Below are 17,025 nucleotides of genomic sequence, written 5' to 3'. Positions count from 1 at the left end.
TAGGACTAGATTAAGTAGAGACAAAGAATTCAAAATGAAGAGAATATGAAGAAAAAACAAGGACAAATCTCACAACAAATTCTGCTGGTGGAATGAAGTAGTTAATCCTGCAATAAAATGAGACTGTTAATAGATTTTGGGAAAGGTCTTTTACCTTTCCAGCCTGCGCAATGGATTTTTTAGGTGAGACACAGCCTGCGCTGAACTGAGCCCACCCTTTAATCCTAAGGTTCATCTGCCGGGGCCAAGCAAGCTTGGACAATGGCAGTGAGGTCCTCAGGACGTAGGTTTGTTTAGAGTGTCCTTCTCATAGATGGATGGCCACACAGGGCTAACGACCTCCATCAGGCCAGGAGACCGGGATTTGAACCTGTGGTCGCAGCAGTGAAAGTCCTGCACGCTAACCACTAGGCCACCAGGGGTCAATATATAGTAAACTGAAGCACAAATATGCTACTTGAAATGTAATAAAGTCCCAAGAAGAATTTGTCATGTCTCACTGCTTACTCATTTCTGTCTTAAGGCTTACATTGGGTAAGCAAAGTGACTTTGTCCAGTTACAAGCCCATCTTTTATCTGGAAAACTCTCTTTTTAGGAAAATGTCTCTCATACCTACACTGTCTTTACAGAAAGATGTTCTCCATAAGCGTCACATCCTATACAGGTCAGTGAATGTGCCTATAGGAGTAAGTTTCCTTCAGGGCAGTTTCATGAAGCAAGTAATTATTGCTTTGGGTCTATAAAGAATCTATGCTTGAATTTAACTGCCAGAAAACATAGAAAAGACATTATCTAAATATTCCTCTGACAAGAGGTCTGCAAGATAGTGATAGTACAACTTCAGATGGCTTCCAGATGTTCACTGATGGTCAGACAAGCTCATTTCCTTAGGCAGACAGTCTCGTATCTGGAAAGGGGTACAGAAAACTGGCAAGGCCAAAATGGAAAGAAAGAAAACCTGCTGAACAGTAGAGTGAACCATACACAGTTGTAGTAAAATGGCAGATTAAGAGTGAGATCACCCAATTTGGAGAAGGAATTTCTGAAGTCAACAGAAGCCTAGAGATGAGTCTGCATATAGATTCACTGGCAGAAGCCTATCAAGCAACCAGAGAATATACTGCATTACATCACAGATGAGCTCAATGCAGTTCTGACTATCCTGACCTCTTTGTTTTTCTCTGAACATGCTCCAACTTCTTATTTCAAGTTCTGTTTTTGAGAGTGAATGGCCCATTACTGTCTGCAGTGTTCCAGTTTCAGTCCTGCCAAGGATCTGTGTAATGACATTATTATTCATAGGTGGCAGTGTCATTGTTACTACCATACAAAGATGCCTCTGTGCAGCTCTCTTGGGTTATTGAAAATAAAGAAATTTTTATCCCTTGAATTTTTAATTCCTTCAAGCTCTTACCTTTCTGTGTGCTGTAAGAGTACTCATAGTAACAGATTTCTAGCATTTCTATGAGTTATATACAAGAAGCTTAGAGAGGACAGGTGACCCCAAACAAAACAGATGAGTGACTTGCTGAGAGATAGAGAGGGGACTAGTGTTTAAGTACTTTAAATACACAATTCTTCTCCTAACCTTTCCCACCTCTGCTTTTCATGAATATCCTGAGGGCTACAACCCACTGGGTGAGAAACACTGCTGCAGGGCAAGGTGACTGTAAGGAACAGAAGAGAGCAGAGTCTGGGCATCACAGCATCTGGCACAGAGTCAGGGTCTAAACCAAAGAAACTTTTTCTATAGGTTCAATACTCATTCCTATTGACTAGGACCCCGAAGAGAAACCTACTGTGTATGACTGGTCTTGCCATTATATAAAGACACAACAAATCATGATACACGAGATTTCTTGCACAAACTCAAGTGTCCTGCAGCTCCACATCAGTAAAGCTGATCCCCATCATGTTTATTGTCATTGTGAAATGCAGATCACAGGACTGTGCCTCAGGTCTAACCTAAAATGCCAGTTTTGATCAGTCAGAGAGGAGGATAAGTCCAGACTTTTAATCCCATCTCCCTTATGCTGATCTATTGCCGTTTCCAGAATGTCATTTACATCCTCAGATATGCTCTTTGTTTTGATGAAATCAGGTAACAACACATTCTCAGAACTTCCCTCCACAAGATAAGGGATACTTAGTTTACGTTTAACTAGCTTAATGCTTAAGTTTACTCAAAGCCACACCTCAAATACTGTGTCCAGTTCTGGGCCCCTCACTTCAAAAAAGACATTGAGGTGCTGGAGCGTGTCCAGAGAAGGACAACAGAGCTGGGGAAGGGTCCAGAGAGTAAGTCATATGAGGAGGACTGGCTGAGAGAGCTGGGGTTGTTTAGCCTGGAGAAAAGGATGCACAGAGGGGACCTTATCGCTCTCTACAACTACCTGAAAGGAGGTTGTAGCCAGTGGGGTTCAGTCTCTTCTCACAGGCAACTAGTGACAGGATGGGAGGACATGGTTTCAAGTTGTGCCAGGGGAGGTTCAGGTTGGCCATCAAGAAGAGTTTCTTCACTGAAAGGGTGGTTAAGTATTGGAATGGACTACCCAGGGAGGCAGTAGAGTCACCATCCCTGGAAGTGTTCAAAAAATGACTGCATGTGGTACTTTATGCTAAGGCTTAGTTTAGATAGTGATGTTGGATCAAAGGTTGGACTCGATGATCTTTGAGGTCTTTTCCAACATTAATGATTCTATGATTCTAATAGGTTTCATAGTCTGATACACATAGACAAAAGGCTGTTATAAAGTATGATCCCCACAATTCCCCCACCCTATGTCACTGTTTCTTCTTCAATTATGATAATTTCTCTTTTGGTGAACAGTCTGACATTTCTGACTATTTCAACTCATCGTCCTTTTCTCTCATCCACCTCCGAAAATTTGCCAGATCATTCAGAAATTTCATTACATCTGCTCTGAACTATATTATCCTCCCTAGTAATTAAATCCAATGATTTAATTAATTTGGTGTTTACATCTCCCTCCTTATAATTCATCATTCGATATTTTGAAAGAACACATCTCAAGATGAATTGTTGCTTATTTGATATCTCACTCCTTTTAAAAGTCTCTGCCTAAGAACTATTTGCTGCTTGCCAGCTGTCAGCACTTTCTTTTTTTCTTTTTTTTTTTTTATTTTAATAAACTGTGCTGCATTCTTATTTAGACAATAGTTTGCTGAATTCTCTATGGAAAAAAAATCTGATTCCAGAAGAAAACAAGGGGCAAAAATGCCACTGAATTACATGACATTAGTATTCTGTGGGACTAAAAGGTGTATTATCAAGCATATATACACTATACAAGTGTATACATATACCGAGTCTGCTTTTTACTATTTATCCTGCTGTGGTACCTGTATTTGCAAGCAAATACACCATGAAATGAGCAGTACACAGTGGATGAAATCCCAGCGCTCTAGGTTCTGTGTATCTACTAAACCTCATTTTTTGAAGACCTCACTCTTTATCCATCAGCTATGATCAGTGATTTAGGTGTTCTACATACCACTTACTTTCCTTCGGTTTAAAGGATCCCTTAACAGTTGTAATTTAAACAAATTGTAAAGTAAAAATTGGACAGACAAGTGAATACTTTCTTGTTGTTCCTTTCTGAGATTCTGAAAACTGCATTAATGTTTTTCCTAATGGTTGCATTCATCAACCATTTGCTCAATCATCACCAAACATTTCTAGCATTGTTACTGCTATATCTATTGTTAAAGTGCCCAATGATCCCTAATCAAAAGGAATTTTCCCCTTGGAGTAGGAACTTTACAAAGAGAAAGGAGGAATGCAGCAGCTTGGGTGCTGTGCTGGGATCCAACCCATTATCTGACATACCTTTCTTAGGAGAACTTGGATAAGTCTTTTTGATATTGTGTGACACTACCTACCTGCTAGACAGAAACAGTTGTATTTCTCAAACAGAGAGGAGCATTGCAACGATTCCATTAAAAGTTTGTGAGGTCCATAACTACTCCTGTAATGGTGGTCACAAACCCAATCGATATATGGATCACAAATCCTTAATGAGCAAGTAAAAGGAAATGAGTACAACATTACACAAAGGAGTATTCCTAGAGATTCATTGTTTTACGGTTTCCATCTGTCCAACTGATGGCTCTTATCTGACAGTTTTAAACCTGATAGTTTAAAAAAGGGTAAACAACAGCTTCATATCTCATTGGAGAAGCCTTGCCAAGACAAACAAAATAAAGAAAGGGTAAAGCTGACTGTGGACAAAACCAGCATCCTTGTTATTTCCTTGTTAATTTTATTTCATCAGTTTTGTTAACCTTAGATGACAGTGTTCAAACACTTGAGTGCACAGAGGCTTTTTTTAACACCAGTGACCCAATGATAATAAAATCATAAATGTAAAAAGAAGTACTTTTGACATATATTTTTCTGAGAAGAAGTTTTAATGGTGCAATGTCCCTTGAACTTTCATCCTCCAAGGGACCTTCAGTACAGAGATAAACAGACCCTAGACTCAGCAGAATCAAGACACTCTTTGTTTTTTTAATAGATGCTAAATATCTCAGTCATGAGTCTTCTCCTTAGACATCACAAGAAGAATAGAACAAGGGAATGAGCCAAATTTTATTGACTCATAATTGCCAAAACATTTCTACATGGTGCAGATGCTATTCACTGGTGCCAGAATCTGAGTGGAGGGCCGAATAAATAACAAAAAAGTTAATTCAGTGAGGGGGGCACTTCTGACTACAAACAGCTGGCATAGCCAATACAGAGATAAATGGATTTCTTAAGCTCCAGTGGTGCTCTTTAGAGCTGCTTGCAGCCAACCTGCTTCATTTTGCTATCAAATGACTTGAGAGGGACAGGTCAAATTTTGACAACCACTGTTTGCACTGATTCTTTAAAGTGAATTCCTTAATTGTAGTGCAAATATGCACCAAGAAAAAAAAGTTAACTATCAACCACTACACAGCCAGTTACTGTCATCTAACAATATGAAGGCAAAATGTGTATAAACATGTGATACACATGTATACAATGTAGTGACATGTACATATGTCACCACATATACATGTATACATGCATACAATGTGATACACACCCAAAAATGCTTTCAGACAGCAAAGAACTGCTACAGATGGAGCAGAAAAAGCTAGAAAATTCACCATCTCAGCTTGGACTGACTGTGGAAAGAGGGAAGCAGTGGCTGAGCTCCAGGGGACAGCCCTTCTGCTGCACTTAGAGCTTTGAATTAGATGTTCAAGTGCTAATGGAACCATGGATGAGAGAATATTTGGAGACACTGAACTCAGCCTGTTTTCTCCTGAGGACACAGCAATTCACAAATAAATTCACAAGACAGTCCTTAAACTCTTCTCCCCAACACAAGACAGAAGGAGCACAGGTTGTCCATCAATACTAACATCACTTGCATGTCACAGAAGAGCAGTGCCCAGAGCCTCTCATTACAGTCAGAGCCCTATGTCACTGAACAAGCTCATTAGATTTTGCTCTGCTGATGCCATAAAGTAAACCTGTTCTTTTGAATTAAGGTATCGTTCTCCATGTAATGTGTGGACTGTGTATAAACCAGAAAGTGACATCTGCCAGCCCTCCCTCCCTCCCTCCCTCCCTTCCTTTCCTTCCTTCCTTCCTCCCTCCATTCAGATCACATAGTATTCAGCATCACTGCTCCCTTCCAATCCATTCAGAAAACAGATATTTTAGATTTTTTTTCTTTTTACTTCAGTTCAGCAGTACATTTTACATATGTGAGTTGAAGCAAAATTCCATGTTGTTTCCTTGAAACAAAACAAGGCTAACGGAGAGACTGGCATGTAACAACTGCCCTTCACAGAAAGTCTGTTTTTTCTGGATGGAAAGTGGCACAGCATTTCACTTGGGCATAACCGAAATATGTAACCAATGACTTTTACAATCTTCAGATCAGCTATGATCCTTCAGACCAGCAGTCCCTGCCCTTCCCACTCAGAAAAACTGGCACAGACAGTGAATTGCCCACTGCAGCACCCTAAAAAATGGATTTTGGTACTTTTTAGTCTTTCTTGCAACTTATACTAAAAAATTACAGAAAGCCTGAGTTTGGTTCACAACTCCAGATTTTACCTTACACCAGCTGGAATGAAGTGTCAGTTTCCTAGATTTGAGCAAAGTGAGAGGTATCTCTCCACCTTTAAATTCTCACTGATAGAGTGATGAGCTGAAATCCTAGACATACTTCCCTTGAAAACTGCACTGCAGGAGATGCTCTTGGTGTATTACTAAGATCAGAAAGTTTCATTTTCACAGTGCCCAAATGGCCAGAACATCAGATTTATATCCCTTCAAAAGAACATCACAACATTACATCTACATGATTTGCCTTATCCAAGTTGAAGCACAAGAAAATGCATGACACAGTTCTACCACCATTTCTTTGGCCTTGGTCTGGCAAAATAATACCAGGTGATGGAGAAATTGTGAACAACTACTTCCATTGCTGTACAAATAGCTTTCAAAGTCTTTTGAGAAGGGATGCAACACTCTCATTTTGGAGAAAAGACTGGAAATAAATGCTCACATTTCAGGTATAGTTTAGGAAACTTCAGCTATCCATGCAAAAAAAATAAAAATTAATCTACTGTAAGACCTTAAGAATTGGTTCAATATAATAAAGACGTTTAATCTGTTATGGTGATTTGTCTAAAAAAGAGGAAGTAACTAAACCTTAAGAATATTAGAAATCACCAACAGTAATGTACCTAAAAATTCTACTTTAATCTTAAAGACATAGTATAAAGTGAAAGGAAATACAAAATATAATGTCCTTACGTAACATTGTGAGGGACCATGCAAAGGCAAACAAGACCCCAGTCCTTGGAAACTCTCAGGCATTTGGCTTTCACTAGACATTTTTGAGTACTTTTTGAAACCAGAGAGGATACACAGAATACTTGCACTGAGAACTGCATAGGTTGTAATAATAATGGCCAGTCTTCGCGAACGAAGATTTTGGGAAAGGTCTTTTACCTTTCAAGCCTGCGCAATGGATTTTTTAGGTGAGACACAGCCTGCGCTGAACTGAGCCCACCCTTTAATCCTAAGGTTCATCTGCCGGGGCCAAGCAAGCTTGGACAATGGCAGTGAGGTCCTCAGGACGTAGGTTTGTTTAGAGTGACCTTCTCATAGATGGATGGCCTCACAGGGCTAACGAGCTCCATCTGCCCGGGGGACCTGGAATCGAACCTGGGTCACAGCGGTGAGAGTGCTGCATCCTAACCACTAGGCCACCAGGGGTCCCATAGGTTGTAGTATAGGTTATAATTGCCATACTGGTCAAGTGGATTTGGGATAGGAGGACTGATCCCGCTCTCATGTGGGTTTTTGGAGTATGCAGCAATTTTGCCTCATACAAGCTCCCTGAGGAATACAGAAGTTTTAAATGTTTGTTTTTAAATAAGAATTTGATTCTAAATGACTTTCAACCATACACAAATTTAATTTAAACCTTGTATTAAAAAGATACCTTGACAGCAATGGATAATTAAGTCATAAAGTAAAGCGTTACATGAAAGTTATTAGGTTCTAAAGCAAATGATTTTCATATCTTTACTTTCTGGTTGCTACCTGTAAGACATCTTCTTTCATTGCTTCAAAGGAAGAAAAAATGTCACTACATTCATGATTCCTAAGAAACCCATCACTAATCAGCTCACTCGACACATGTGATGCCTCAGTTTAGGTGCAGATGTGTAGACTGGTAATTTTCTGGAAAATCTGTAGCTCACAAAATTCTTCCCTTAAAAAACAATAACCAGGAGCTCTGAATATCATTCAATTTATCTTCACCATCAAACTAATCAGTATATATCTTCTATTCAAACAGCTTTTGTGTTCAGATTTATCTACTTTAGTCTCCAATTCCGCTCATGAGCCGCCTTAGCCAGCTGATTAGGCAACACTCAGAAAGGATTTGGCAGCTAATATCATGGGCTATTGCAGTTCTACAGCTGCTAACAATGTTTTCCAGCTGCTAGCTGTCTGGCCATTCAAAAGCACTTGTGATTCTTGCAAACCACTTGACAAGGTCACAGAAGAAGTTTCCTTGGGGCTAGGCTTGGCCCACTGGGCACTATCTCCCAGCAGCCAACTCCCATCCTCATGATTGAGGATAATTAACATTTACAGTAACATACTATAGGATGAGATAGCTTTTCTACCACTGCCAATTTTTAAGACTTGCTAGTTCTGAGCTAAGCTCTAGTGCAGCTGCTGGGACAACTTCCTCCATGAAATGGGGTGGATATAAGTGTTTATTTGGGGATGCTCAATTCAGAGCCGTCCAGTTGGAATCCCACAGCCCAGATCTCCTATCCGTTTCTCTGAAGAGACAGGGAATGGCTGCTACATCAACATGAGCCTATTGCTTTCCCTGATTATCACCAAGAGTTTAAAGGCCAACGTTTCATGAAAAAGAAATTTGAAGTGTCTCCCTTACATATATATTAAAGAGCCTGGCACTCAGAATTGAACCACTCCACCAGTACCACACACCAAGAGGTTGCTAAAACTGAAATCTAGGCTCATGTCCTTAAGAGAACAAATGATCCTTGCCCATTTTATGTAAAACTCGAACACCCTAACAGTCTCCTTTGTCTTGAAGGTTTGTGCTCCCCTCTGCTCTGTGGTATTAAACAGAATGAAGACAGACTTGAGGTATAGATGAGATGCTTATCTAGCAGTTTACCTGCTTCTTCAAATCTTGTTTGGGGAAGGGTCAGAACAGCAATGAGTGTTGACAAATTTCTACTATTGTTAAAGATCAGGATATACATTTATGCCTTACGTCATACATGAAACATAAAGGATGACATGGCAGGCAGCTTTTTTTTCCTCCCAGTTTCTTTCATATGTTAAGGTCCATTTCACCCTTTATTATAACTGGAATCTTTCTTTTCTCCCTTTTTCACCAAGACTTACTAACAAAGCACCAATCAAAGATGCTGCCTCCTTTAACAGTTTCTATGAAAGGAAACAGCCTCCAGAATCCCTCACTGAAAGCATGGGGCCAAAAATAAAATTGCTAATGTGCATGTAGGCATATAGGAGTGAATGAATGATGCTGCTCCCTTTTATCCATAGAGTTCGTATGGAACCACATAATCACAAAATGATTGGAGCTGGAAGGGATCTCTGGAGGTCACCTGCAAATCCCCCTGCTCAAGTAGGTTCACCTAAAGTAGGCTGCACAGGATCATGTCCAGGAGGAAATCACTCTTGTTAACAACCAAAACTTTTTAGCACCTGTTTTTCTTTTTTTCCAGAGCCTGGTGCTCGGATTTCTGTAATATGGTAATTATGAAACTACTTTTTTTTTTAAACTAATATAAGCCATTATTTTTAAAACTAGATAAAACTGAACGTAAGGGCAGAAGGGATCATTGTAATTCTCACATAATGAATCAAAGAACTTCACTAATAATTTCTACCTCAAACTACTATAAATCCTATTTGAGATGTTTAAAAAAAATCCTCAAGACATCTAGTGGCAGATAATTCCCCACAGTCTCACACTGCTGCTCAGAAATAGGCAGGTATATATCAATTAAATCAACAGGCTTTATCAAGAACCATGCACGTACTCCCAAACAGCCAAATGAAAACCAGCTCTAGTGTTTTATCTTATCCCATTCACTTTGAACAAAGCAATGCTTTCATCTCCAAAATATCTTGAAAGGTTTAGGCATCTTTTATTCTCATTCAGCCTTTTCCCATTCTCAGTTGGGATTATTGCAATGTTTTTCATAAAACAGTTCATGACTGCTAATGAGCCACAACTATGCTATGATAACCAGATAAATTAAAGCAGCATTCTAGAATGCTTGGTACTTAAAAGAAAATATCTATGCACATGGAGCTTCAATTTTGCATGTATGTTGCTGCACAAATCTCTTACAGGTTCTTTTTTCTACATCTTTCTACATAGAAAGATTTGTAGTTGTACCTTGGATTTCAGGTCTGAGCCCTGTTGAAGGTAGCAGAGAAATTCCCCTGCACTTTAAGGTGGTTGGTTCACTCTGTGCTGTTGTTACATGAACTTGAGGCTTTTAGGAACAGAACAAAAGTGTCTTTATTTTACAAGTAACTGGAGCATCGTACTGGTACTCTAAACAAATACAGCCTCTGTCTTGAGGAATTTATGACCCACATTTTATTTTAACGTGTAGTCTTAAATATTTTAGTGGTCCTGTTTGATATTATCTGGATATGTCCACATGACTCTTTGTAAGATCTGAGCTCAAAGATGTAATGCATAGTATGAATTACTGTCCTCTTTCTTCCCATTTTCATTATGGTTTCAAAAAAATTTAGATCCAATACTTGAATTTTTACTCCTATAACATGATTGCTGTTTTTAATGAACAGCTACCAGTCTTTACCCCATTGCTAATATTGTTCTTCCCATTTGGTAAAACCTCCAAGGGACAGGAAAATGACCTTAACTTAGAGTGAGTGTTTCATTGTCATGGAGGTCAACTTTGCACTGGTCTGCAAACTCTACAGGATAACCTGATACCACTGCAAGTCACATTAAAAAAAATAAAGAAAAAGAAAAAAGAACAAAGAATAAGAGACAAAATCCCAAACCACTAAAACCCTCAATAAATATTCTTCTCCCTAAACAGCTTGAGTTTCTTTTAAAGGTCGTTACAGATTCCTTAAGCAGGTATGTCTTTTTTAACCAAGTCATCAAAATTTTCTGAGACTCAGGTTTCTGAGGAGTTAGGCTGATGATAGTTTGCCTCTAACCTGCATTTTTAAATAAAACTGGGAGCATTTCAAAAATGGTAGTTTTCATGCTTAACATACAATGCTACACAAAGCATTTAAAGTGTTTGTGTGGGCATTTCTGAAAAGCTCCTTCACTTGGAACTCCCCCATCTGATTTCAGCAATATGGTCAGGCCACCTGTTTTTGCAGTGGAAAACAGGTTAAATGTTATTTTATATAAGAGAGCCAACTGCACACAACCAAAAGGACTGTGGAAGATCTGATTTCTATTTCTGGTCTCATCCCCGGGAGAATTGCTCCTGGGTGATGCTGGTAACTTACATCAGAGTCCCATACCTCAGTTTCTCCTCCGTAAGAAGAGAACATCTTTTGTAAAGCACTTCACAGAAAGCCTTTTATAGAAAATCACTCTGTGAAAGTTTTCCACCTCTTTCAAATTAAAAATCTCTTTGCCTTTACAATGAAAACTGAGCTATGAACACATAGGTCATGATTTTCCCCCTTGTTGAACACCAAGATGTTGCCTTTGTTTCTAATACAAACTGAATTGGGTTTCTAGGCCATGATCCTGTTAGCTGCTCTCATGCATGCTTTATTCTGTGATTCAAGAGAATCTCAATGGATGCACTAACTGAGCATCATCAGCTCTAGAAGCCACAACTCACTACTTTCTTTAGTTAGATACAAATTATTTTCCTCTAAAAAAGAAAAATGTTCTCAAGACAGTTACAAATAAGATGCAAGTTTCATGCCTGGGGTATTACTTATGAAATATTATCAGTTTCTTGGTTCAAATTTCAAGCTGTAGGAAATTGGCACAGATCCATTACAGATCCATTATCATTAAAATGAGCAGCAATTGGGAACCAGAAGGCACAATGGTTTAGGGCACTAACTTTCTGTCGCCTATTTGTCTAGACTACTGCATGATGAGAATTGAATAACACCATTTGGCTTTGTTTGAGCTGAAATTTTCAGCAGCTTTTTAAAGATGACCTTCAAAAATATGTATTTGAAGAGAAATATATCCATACAAAAATCAAGATACTCCATTTTCTGGGATTTTTTGTGACATGAAAATGACCAGCATTTTTGTGCATACACAAGACTACCTTAAATTACCATGAATATACGCCCCAAAGAATGGTTTGAAACTGTATGACTTATGGAAAGCAAATGTATTTCAAATATCCTTTCATTATACCTGCTAGGTTCTAAGTTCATTTTTTTCTCCTAAGTTAAAGACTTTGCCATGCTATTTATTTTTTATAAAGTTAAATTTATTAATTTAGATTGTCTCCCTATTTGACTACAAAGAAGTGCTATTATTTCTCTATGTGCAAATTATGGAAACAGATATCAAAACACTTTCTTCTTTCCTGCTCAGTTTTTTGCTTGTTTGTTTGATTGGTTTTGAGTGGGGTTTTTTGCCTTTTTTGTTTGGTTGGTTGTTTGGTTGTTTGTTTTCTGGGGGGGGGTTTGTTTGGGTATTTTTAAATTTTTTTTTAAGTAACAGGGAAAACTTTGGGAAGGTTTCAGACGTTTTAGAGACCTTTTTAGTAAGTCTTACCCTGGAAGAAATTTTTATTATTTTTTCAAGACAAGGGCAAGTTTTTTAAGTGATCTCCAACTTCTTATATGGAGGTGTCATTTCAGATGGTACAGGACTTTCTTGTTCATCAGAAGATGGCGCAGTAAGATAGCAGGGACTGGAAACTGAAGTTAAAGAAATTAATGTTATACATAAGTGAAATAATTGACAACTGAAATAAGCTGATCTAAAGGCTTGTGAATTTTCCATTTTTTAACATCTCAGTTTAAAGTCTGGATGTCTTTCTAAATTCCTTTAGAATTTAAGGTTGAACAAGAAACAATGCAGGGATTACTGGGTAATGCTCTATGCCTTATGTTAAGAAGAGACTCAAATTAGCTGGAACATAACAGCTTCTTCTCTTCTTAAAATGTGTGAATCATCCAAAAATTTTTCTACCAAACGAAGAGAAGAATGAAGACTGCAACTACTTCTGAAGAGGGGAGAAAAAGAAGCAAATAATCCCTCTAGAAAAATACACATATGTATGTGAGGACTTCAGCAATAACTTGGGAATATAAAGTACTTCTGAACTGTCAAATCACTCATAGACAGAGAAAACTGCTAAATACTTCTAACACCAGTAGCATTTCTGGCACATTCCTCTCCAGTGCTGTTCTGTGCAGTGTAAGACTCTCTCCTACCTTTTTCATCCAACGTAATTTCTCACTCTCACGCTTCTTTTATCTATTCCCATATAATTCTGTTCCCTTGGATTTGTTTTTTTTTCTTTTGACATTATCAGGCCCAGCTACAAGAGAAGGTTCTCCCTGGTGCTTCAGAGCAATTTTGCATCCTTCCCTTGCACATACAGCACAGGCAGTCAGGAGCAGAGTGGAGTCAGCAGAAAAAGACCAAAGATCCTGATGGGATAGAGCAACCTAAGCCCCTGCTACTAGCACCAACCACCCTTTCATGTGCTGAATCCCATAGAAAAATTAATGAGCATAGTGTCTTCTTCAAGAAGAATCCTGTGTAGCCTTTACTGCACCTCAGCTGTTCTTGCGTTTTACGAGTAAAGTCATGTAAAAAAAATTTTTGAATGTAATCAGTAAAGTGGGCAAGCAAGAAAAGCATGAGCTTGATACCATCATGAGAAAAGCTCCTGCAGAAATGTGCTAAATGTGAAATTCTGAAAAGTTTTTTATGAGATACAGAAGCCATAATGCTCACTGTCAAAGTAAGGAGTTGGGATAAGATTCATTACAAAAAGTTTAGTTTGCTGACAGACCTGACTGCTGGTGTAACTCACCTCAATGACTTCAGTACACTTGTGGAGTGAGGGAGAGAAGGAACAAGATGCAAGAATGTCTGTAATTTGGTTCCCGTGCAGAGGGTCCTCCCAGGCAGTTGTGCTTAGAAGCAGCTATGCACCCCAACCCACTTAGTTGCCCACAGCTGCAGATTTATTCTTAGCTTCAGGAATGTGAATCCTCACAGACATGGTAATGGCTTCGTGTCAGCAAGGAGACAGATTTTCTCCTCAAGATATTTCTCTATGTGGGTGGATGAAGGGGGTTTAGTGACATCTGAGTTCTGAACCACATCAGTCACTTGAGGTATCAAAAAGACTTGCCTGGATCACACTGGTCTTGCTAGTTCCGTAACCTGTACCTGCATGCAGCTCAGTGTCTTTCGTTAAGAAATCCTACTGTAGGCTATATGACTGAAGCATAAGACACAGCCAAGCTCCATCTGCTCTGCAGCCTTGAGAAGAAAAGTGAGAGATGCATACTGCAGGTTGGGCTGACAGCATGGGTGCTGTACCCCTGTGCTGGCATAGAACTGCATCTCAGCCCACGGGCCACAGAGAGAACTGGTGCTCATGATGCCATGCTACTTGTAGACACACAGTAGCAAGTCAAGGAAGTCAAGGTGACGTGCCATGAGGCCTCACAAACCTCTTTGTAAGCACAGGCCTCTGTATAGTCTCCTCTACTTGCCATAGTAGATATTTCTTCTTGGCTAAACCAAGACCAGCAGAATAAACTCAGGCAAACACAAGGACTGCAAAAGGATCCTGCATTTCTCCATCAACCAGGAGGGAAAAGCAGGTTTCTTTGACACATTTACCCAAGAAAATCCAGAACAAGGTCCATGCATATTATAGAAAACTTCTTCCAGAAATTCCAATGCACAGCCATCCTCTCTGAGAACAAACATGCACAATCCTGCTGTTCCCTGGGAAAGAGTTCAGGCCTTAATATAATAAATGTACAAGAACATAATTCAGGCAAGAACATCAAGGTTTCTATTTCTTTCAAAAGTTGATGGATTATAGTTTGCTTACTTAGCCTTTAATATTTATTGCGGTGATTCTGAATATCCTGAGTGGTGCTGAACATTATCCTATCCAATCTCCTTCTTTTGGGCACATGTCTTAAATACACAAAAACTTTTGTCCTTTCTACCTCCTAAGCCCTGCTTTGTCAAGCCATTCAGCTAACTCATTACTAAAAATTGTCTTCTATTCTTAACCTTCTATATTCTCAAGATTTCCCTAATCATTACAAACTCCAGCCTGTGCCCCTTGACAATATCTCATTAAAACAACCTTACTGCTCAGATTCTTATGTAGTACAACCAGGCACTGCTCAGCTGAAGTCAATGAAGGGACACTGATTTATGAGATCTGTCTCTTCCCTACCTTCATTTCTGTTAAGAGACCTTTCAATGAAAACGAGCGTATGGAAGGGTAAAAACTGACATGGGAATAAGACAAAATATATTATGAAGATAAGCAGGTTTTCTACCTTGCTGAACACAAGCACTTTGCTTGTAAGACAACCCCTGGGAAAATTCAGACATGTCAATATTCTTCAACCTGTTTCTAAATGAACTATAATATATGATAAATTTCTACAACAAGCAAGCAAATTTGCTCCAATTAATGATATTATAAACAAAAATCTATTGCTTTTAAGAACAAACATAAACTTTTCTTTCAGTTAGGTGCCAAAATTTGGCTGACTTTGTACATTAGAGGAATCAGTCAATTCTGCCACGTGGATGAAAACATATATCCTTTTGTGATGCAAAGCTACATAGAGCTCTGTACAAGCTATTTGCTGTATGATCTTCAAAGAGCTGAAGCATCCATTAAGCAAAAGACAACAGGTACTCATTCGCACATGAATCTGACAGTGTGTAATACTGTTAGTAGACTGTACTTGCTAAGAATGCTAGCAATAAATTTAATGTAATGAAATGGAAAGTCAGACGTTAGAAATTATTTATATAGAAATAAGTCTATTCTTTCAGGAAGGAAAATGGGTTCTCAGACTAGTGTGACAGCATCCATATAAAAAATTAAATCATAAAAATTAAAGCAAAGCATTCTACTGCTAGGGTTCCAAAGGATGAGAAGAAAAGTAATAATTCATGGAAGTCCTAGTGAAACAAGTAGACCAGGCCATCCACACAAGGTGTCTCCCACTGTTTCATATATCGTACCTCCACAGTATTCCAGTAAAATAGTGACAACAGATAACACTAACAATAAATTTAGAGGGATAAAATCCTGTCTCCATTGAAATCAAAGCAAAATTTCACCATTTTCGGAATCAGGATTTCATCTTTGAGTGCTTTTATTTTCAAGTATTCACAGCGAAGAGATGTCTGGAGAGGTGTCCGGCTTTCAGCACTCAGCCCCTCTAATTGTTGCCTGCTCTTAAAAAAATTTGTATTATTAGATTTTGAGAGATATAGTTACCACTTAGCTCCACTGGCTTCTTATCTATTTCAGGAACATCCAAACAATAATAACTAAAATAAATAACTTTGCTTTTTTCCATCATCATCAGGGGATTGGCACTATACACTTTTTCTTCCTTCTCCTCCCTCTGTCCATCCTGCACTAGCCTTCTTTTATTGCTCGCTCTGGTCATGGTTAATGTGAGGACTATTGCTTCTTCTTTCCCCTTCACTGCCTCTTTTCAAGGCTTAGCTGAAAGTGACTGCTTCTTCTAGCCAACATAATAACAAGGAGCTTTTATTTTTTCATTTAGGTATGTCACTTGGAAAAAGAAGAGGTATTTTCCAGGATACTCAATACATTCAAGACCTCCTAAACATATGACACTACTCTTTTGATTTGTCTATATCCATAAAAGGATATAGGCAAACATATATCCCTAAAAAAGGGCTGAATGAATGTTTTCTAGTGTTTGCAGCCCTTCAGAGGAAAGCCTGTTAAAATACAAGGGAATCTGTCACCATAAATGATGGAATCCCACAAGACAAGAGTGGGGATTAGCCTAACAAAACATCTGCCTATGTCAACAGTGAAACAAAGCTCCATCAGACACTGATCCAGGCAACTTAACATCTGTGCTCCACCACCACCACCTCCCCAGTGGCATACAAAGCATGTCTGCCTCTCCCCAACACCACTCAAAAGACTGCAAAGATAGTGCAAGTGTGGCTCCCTGACAGCTCTGTCTAAGGGCTTCACAGTAAAAGCATGTATAGTGCTATAAATGTTTCGCTTTCCCTCACAGCAAAGAGATAAAGGTTTTATTTCTCCCAAGAAGACAATCTTACTTACTTGGGATAGCGTCTCTGCTGAAAGATGGGCAGAATCTCTGTATCTTGATTTGAATGTAGAAGCAGTAAATCCCGAAATCTTTCTGTCAGGACAAAGAAAAAAAA

General features: G+C 38.8%; 1 protein-coding gene across 2 annotated transcripts in view; it reads right to left on the bottom strand.

Moving 5' to 3' along the window:
* NOX4 (NADPH oxidase 4) overlaps positions 1-17,025 on the bottom strand; it is a 107,224-nt gene that overhangs the window by 21,336 nt on the left and 68,863 nt on the right. For both annotated transcript variants that reach the window (XM_027677462.1, XM_027677463.1), the window contains exon 13: positions 16,922-17,003. In XM_027677462.1, coding sequence (XP_027533263.1) covers positions 16,922-17,003 — 82 coding nt within the window. The remainder of the gene's footprint in view (positions 1-16,921; positions 17,004-17,025) is intronic.

Source organism: Neopelma chrysocephalum, unplaced genomic scaffold, assembly GCF_003984885.1.
Source record: "Neopelma chrysocephalum unplaced genomic scaffold, ASM398488v2 Primary Assembly neopelma1_43, whole genome shotgun sequence".
NCBI lineage: Eukaryota > Metazoa > Chordata > Aves > Passeriformes > Pipridae > Neopelma > Neopelma chrysocephalum.
This window is presented reverse-complemented; position numbering and strand designations above follow the sequence as displayed.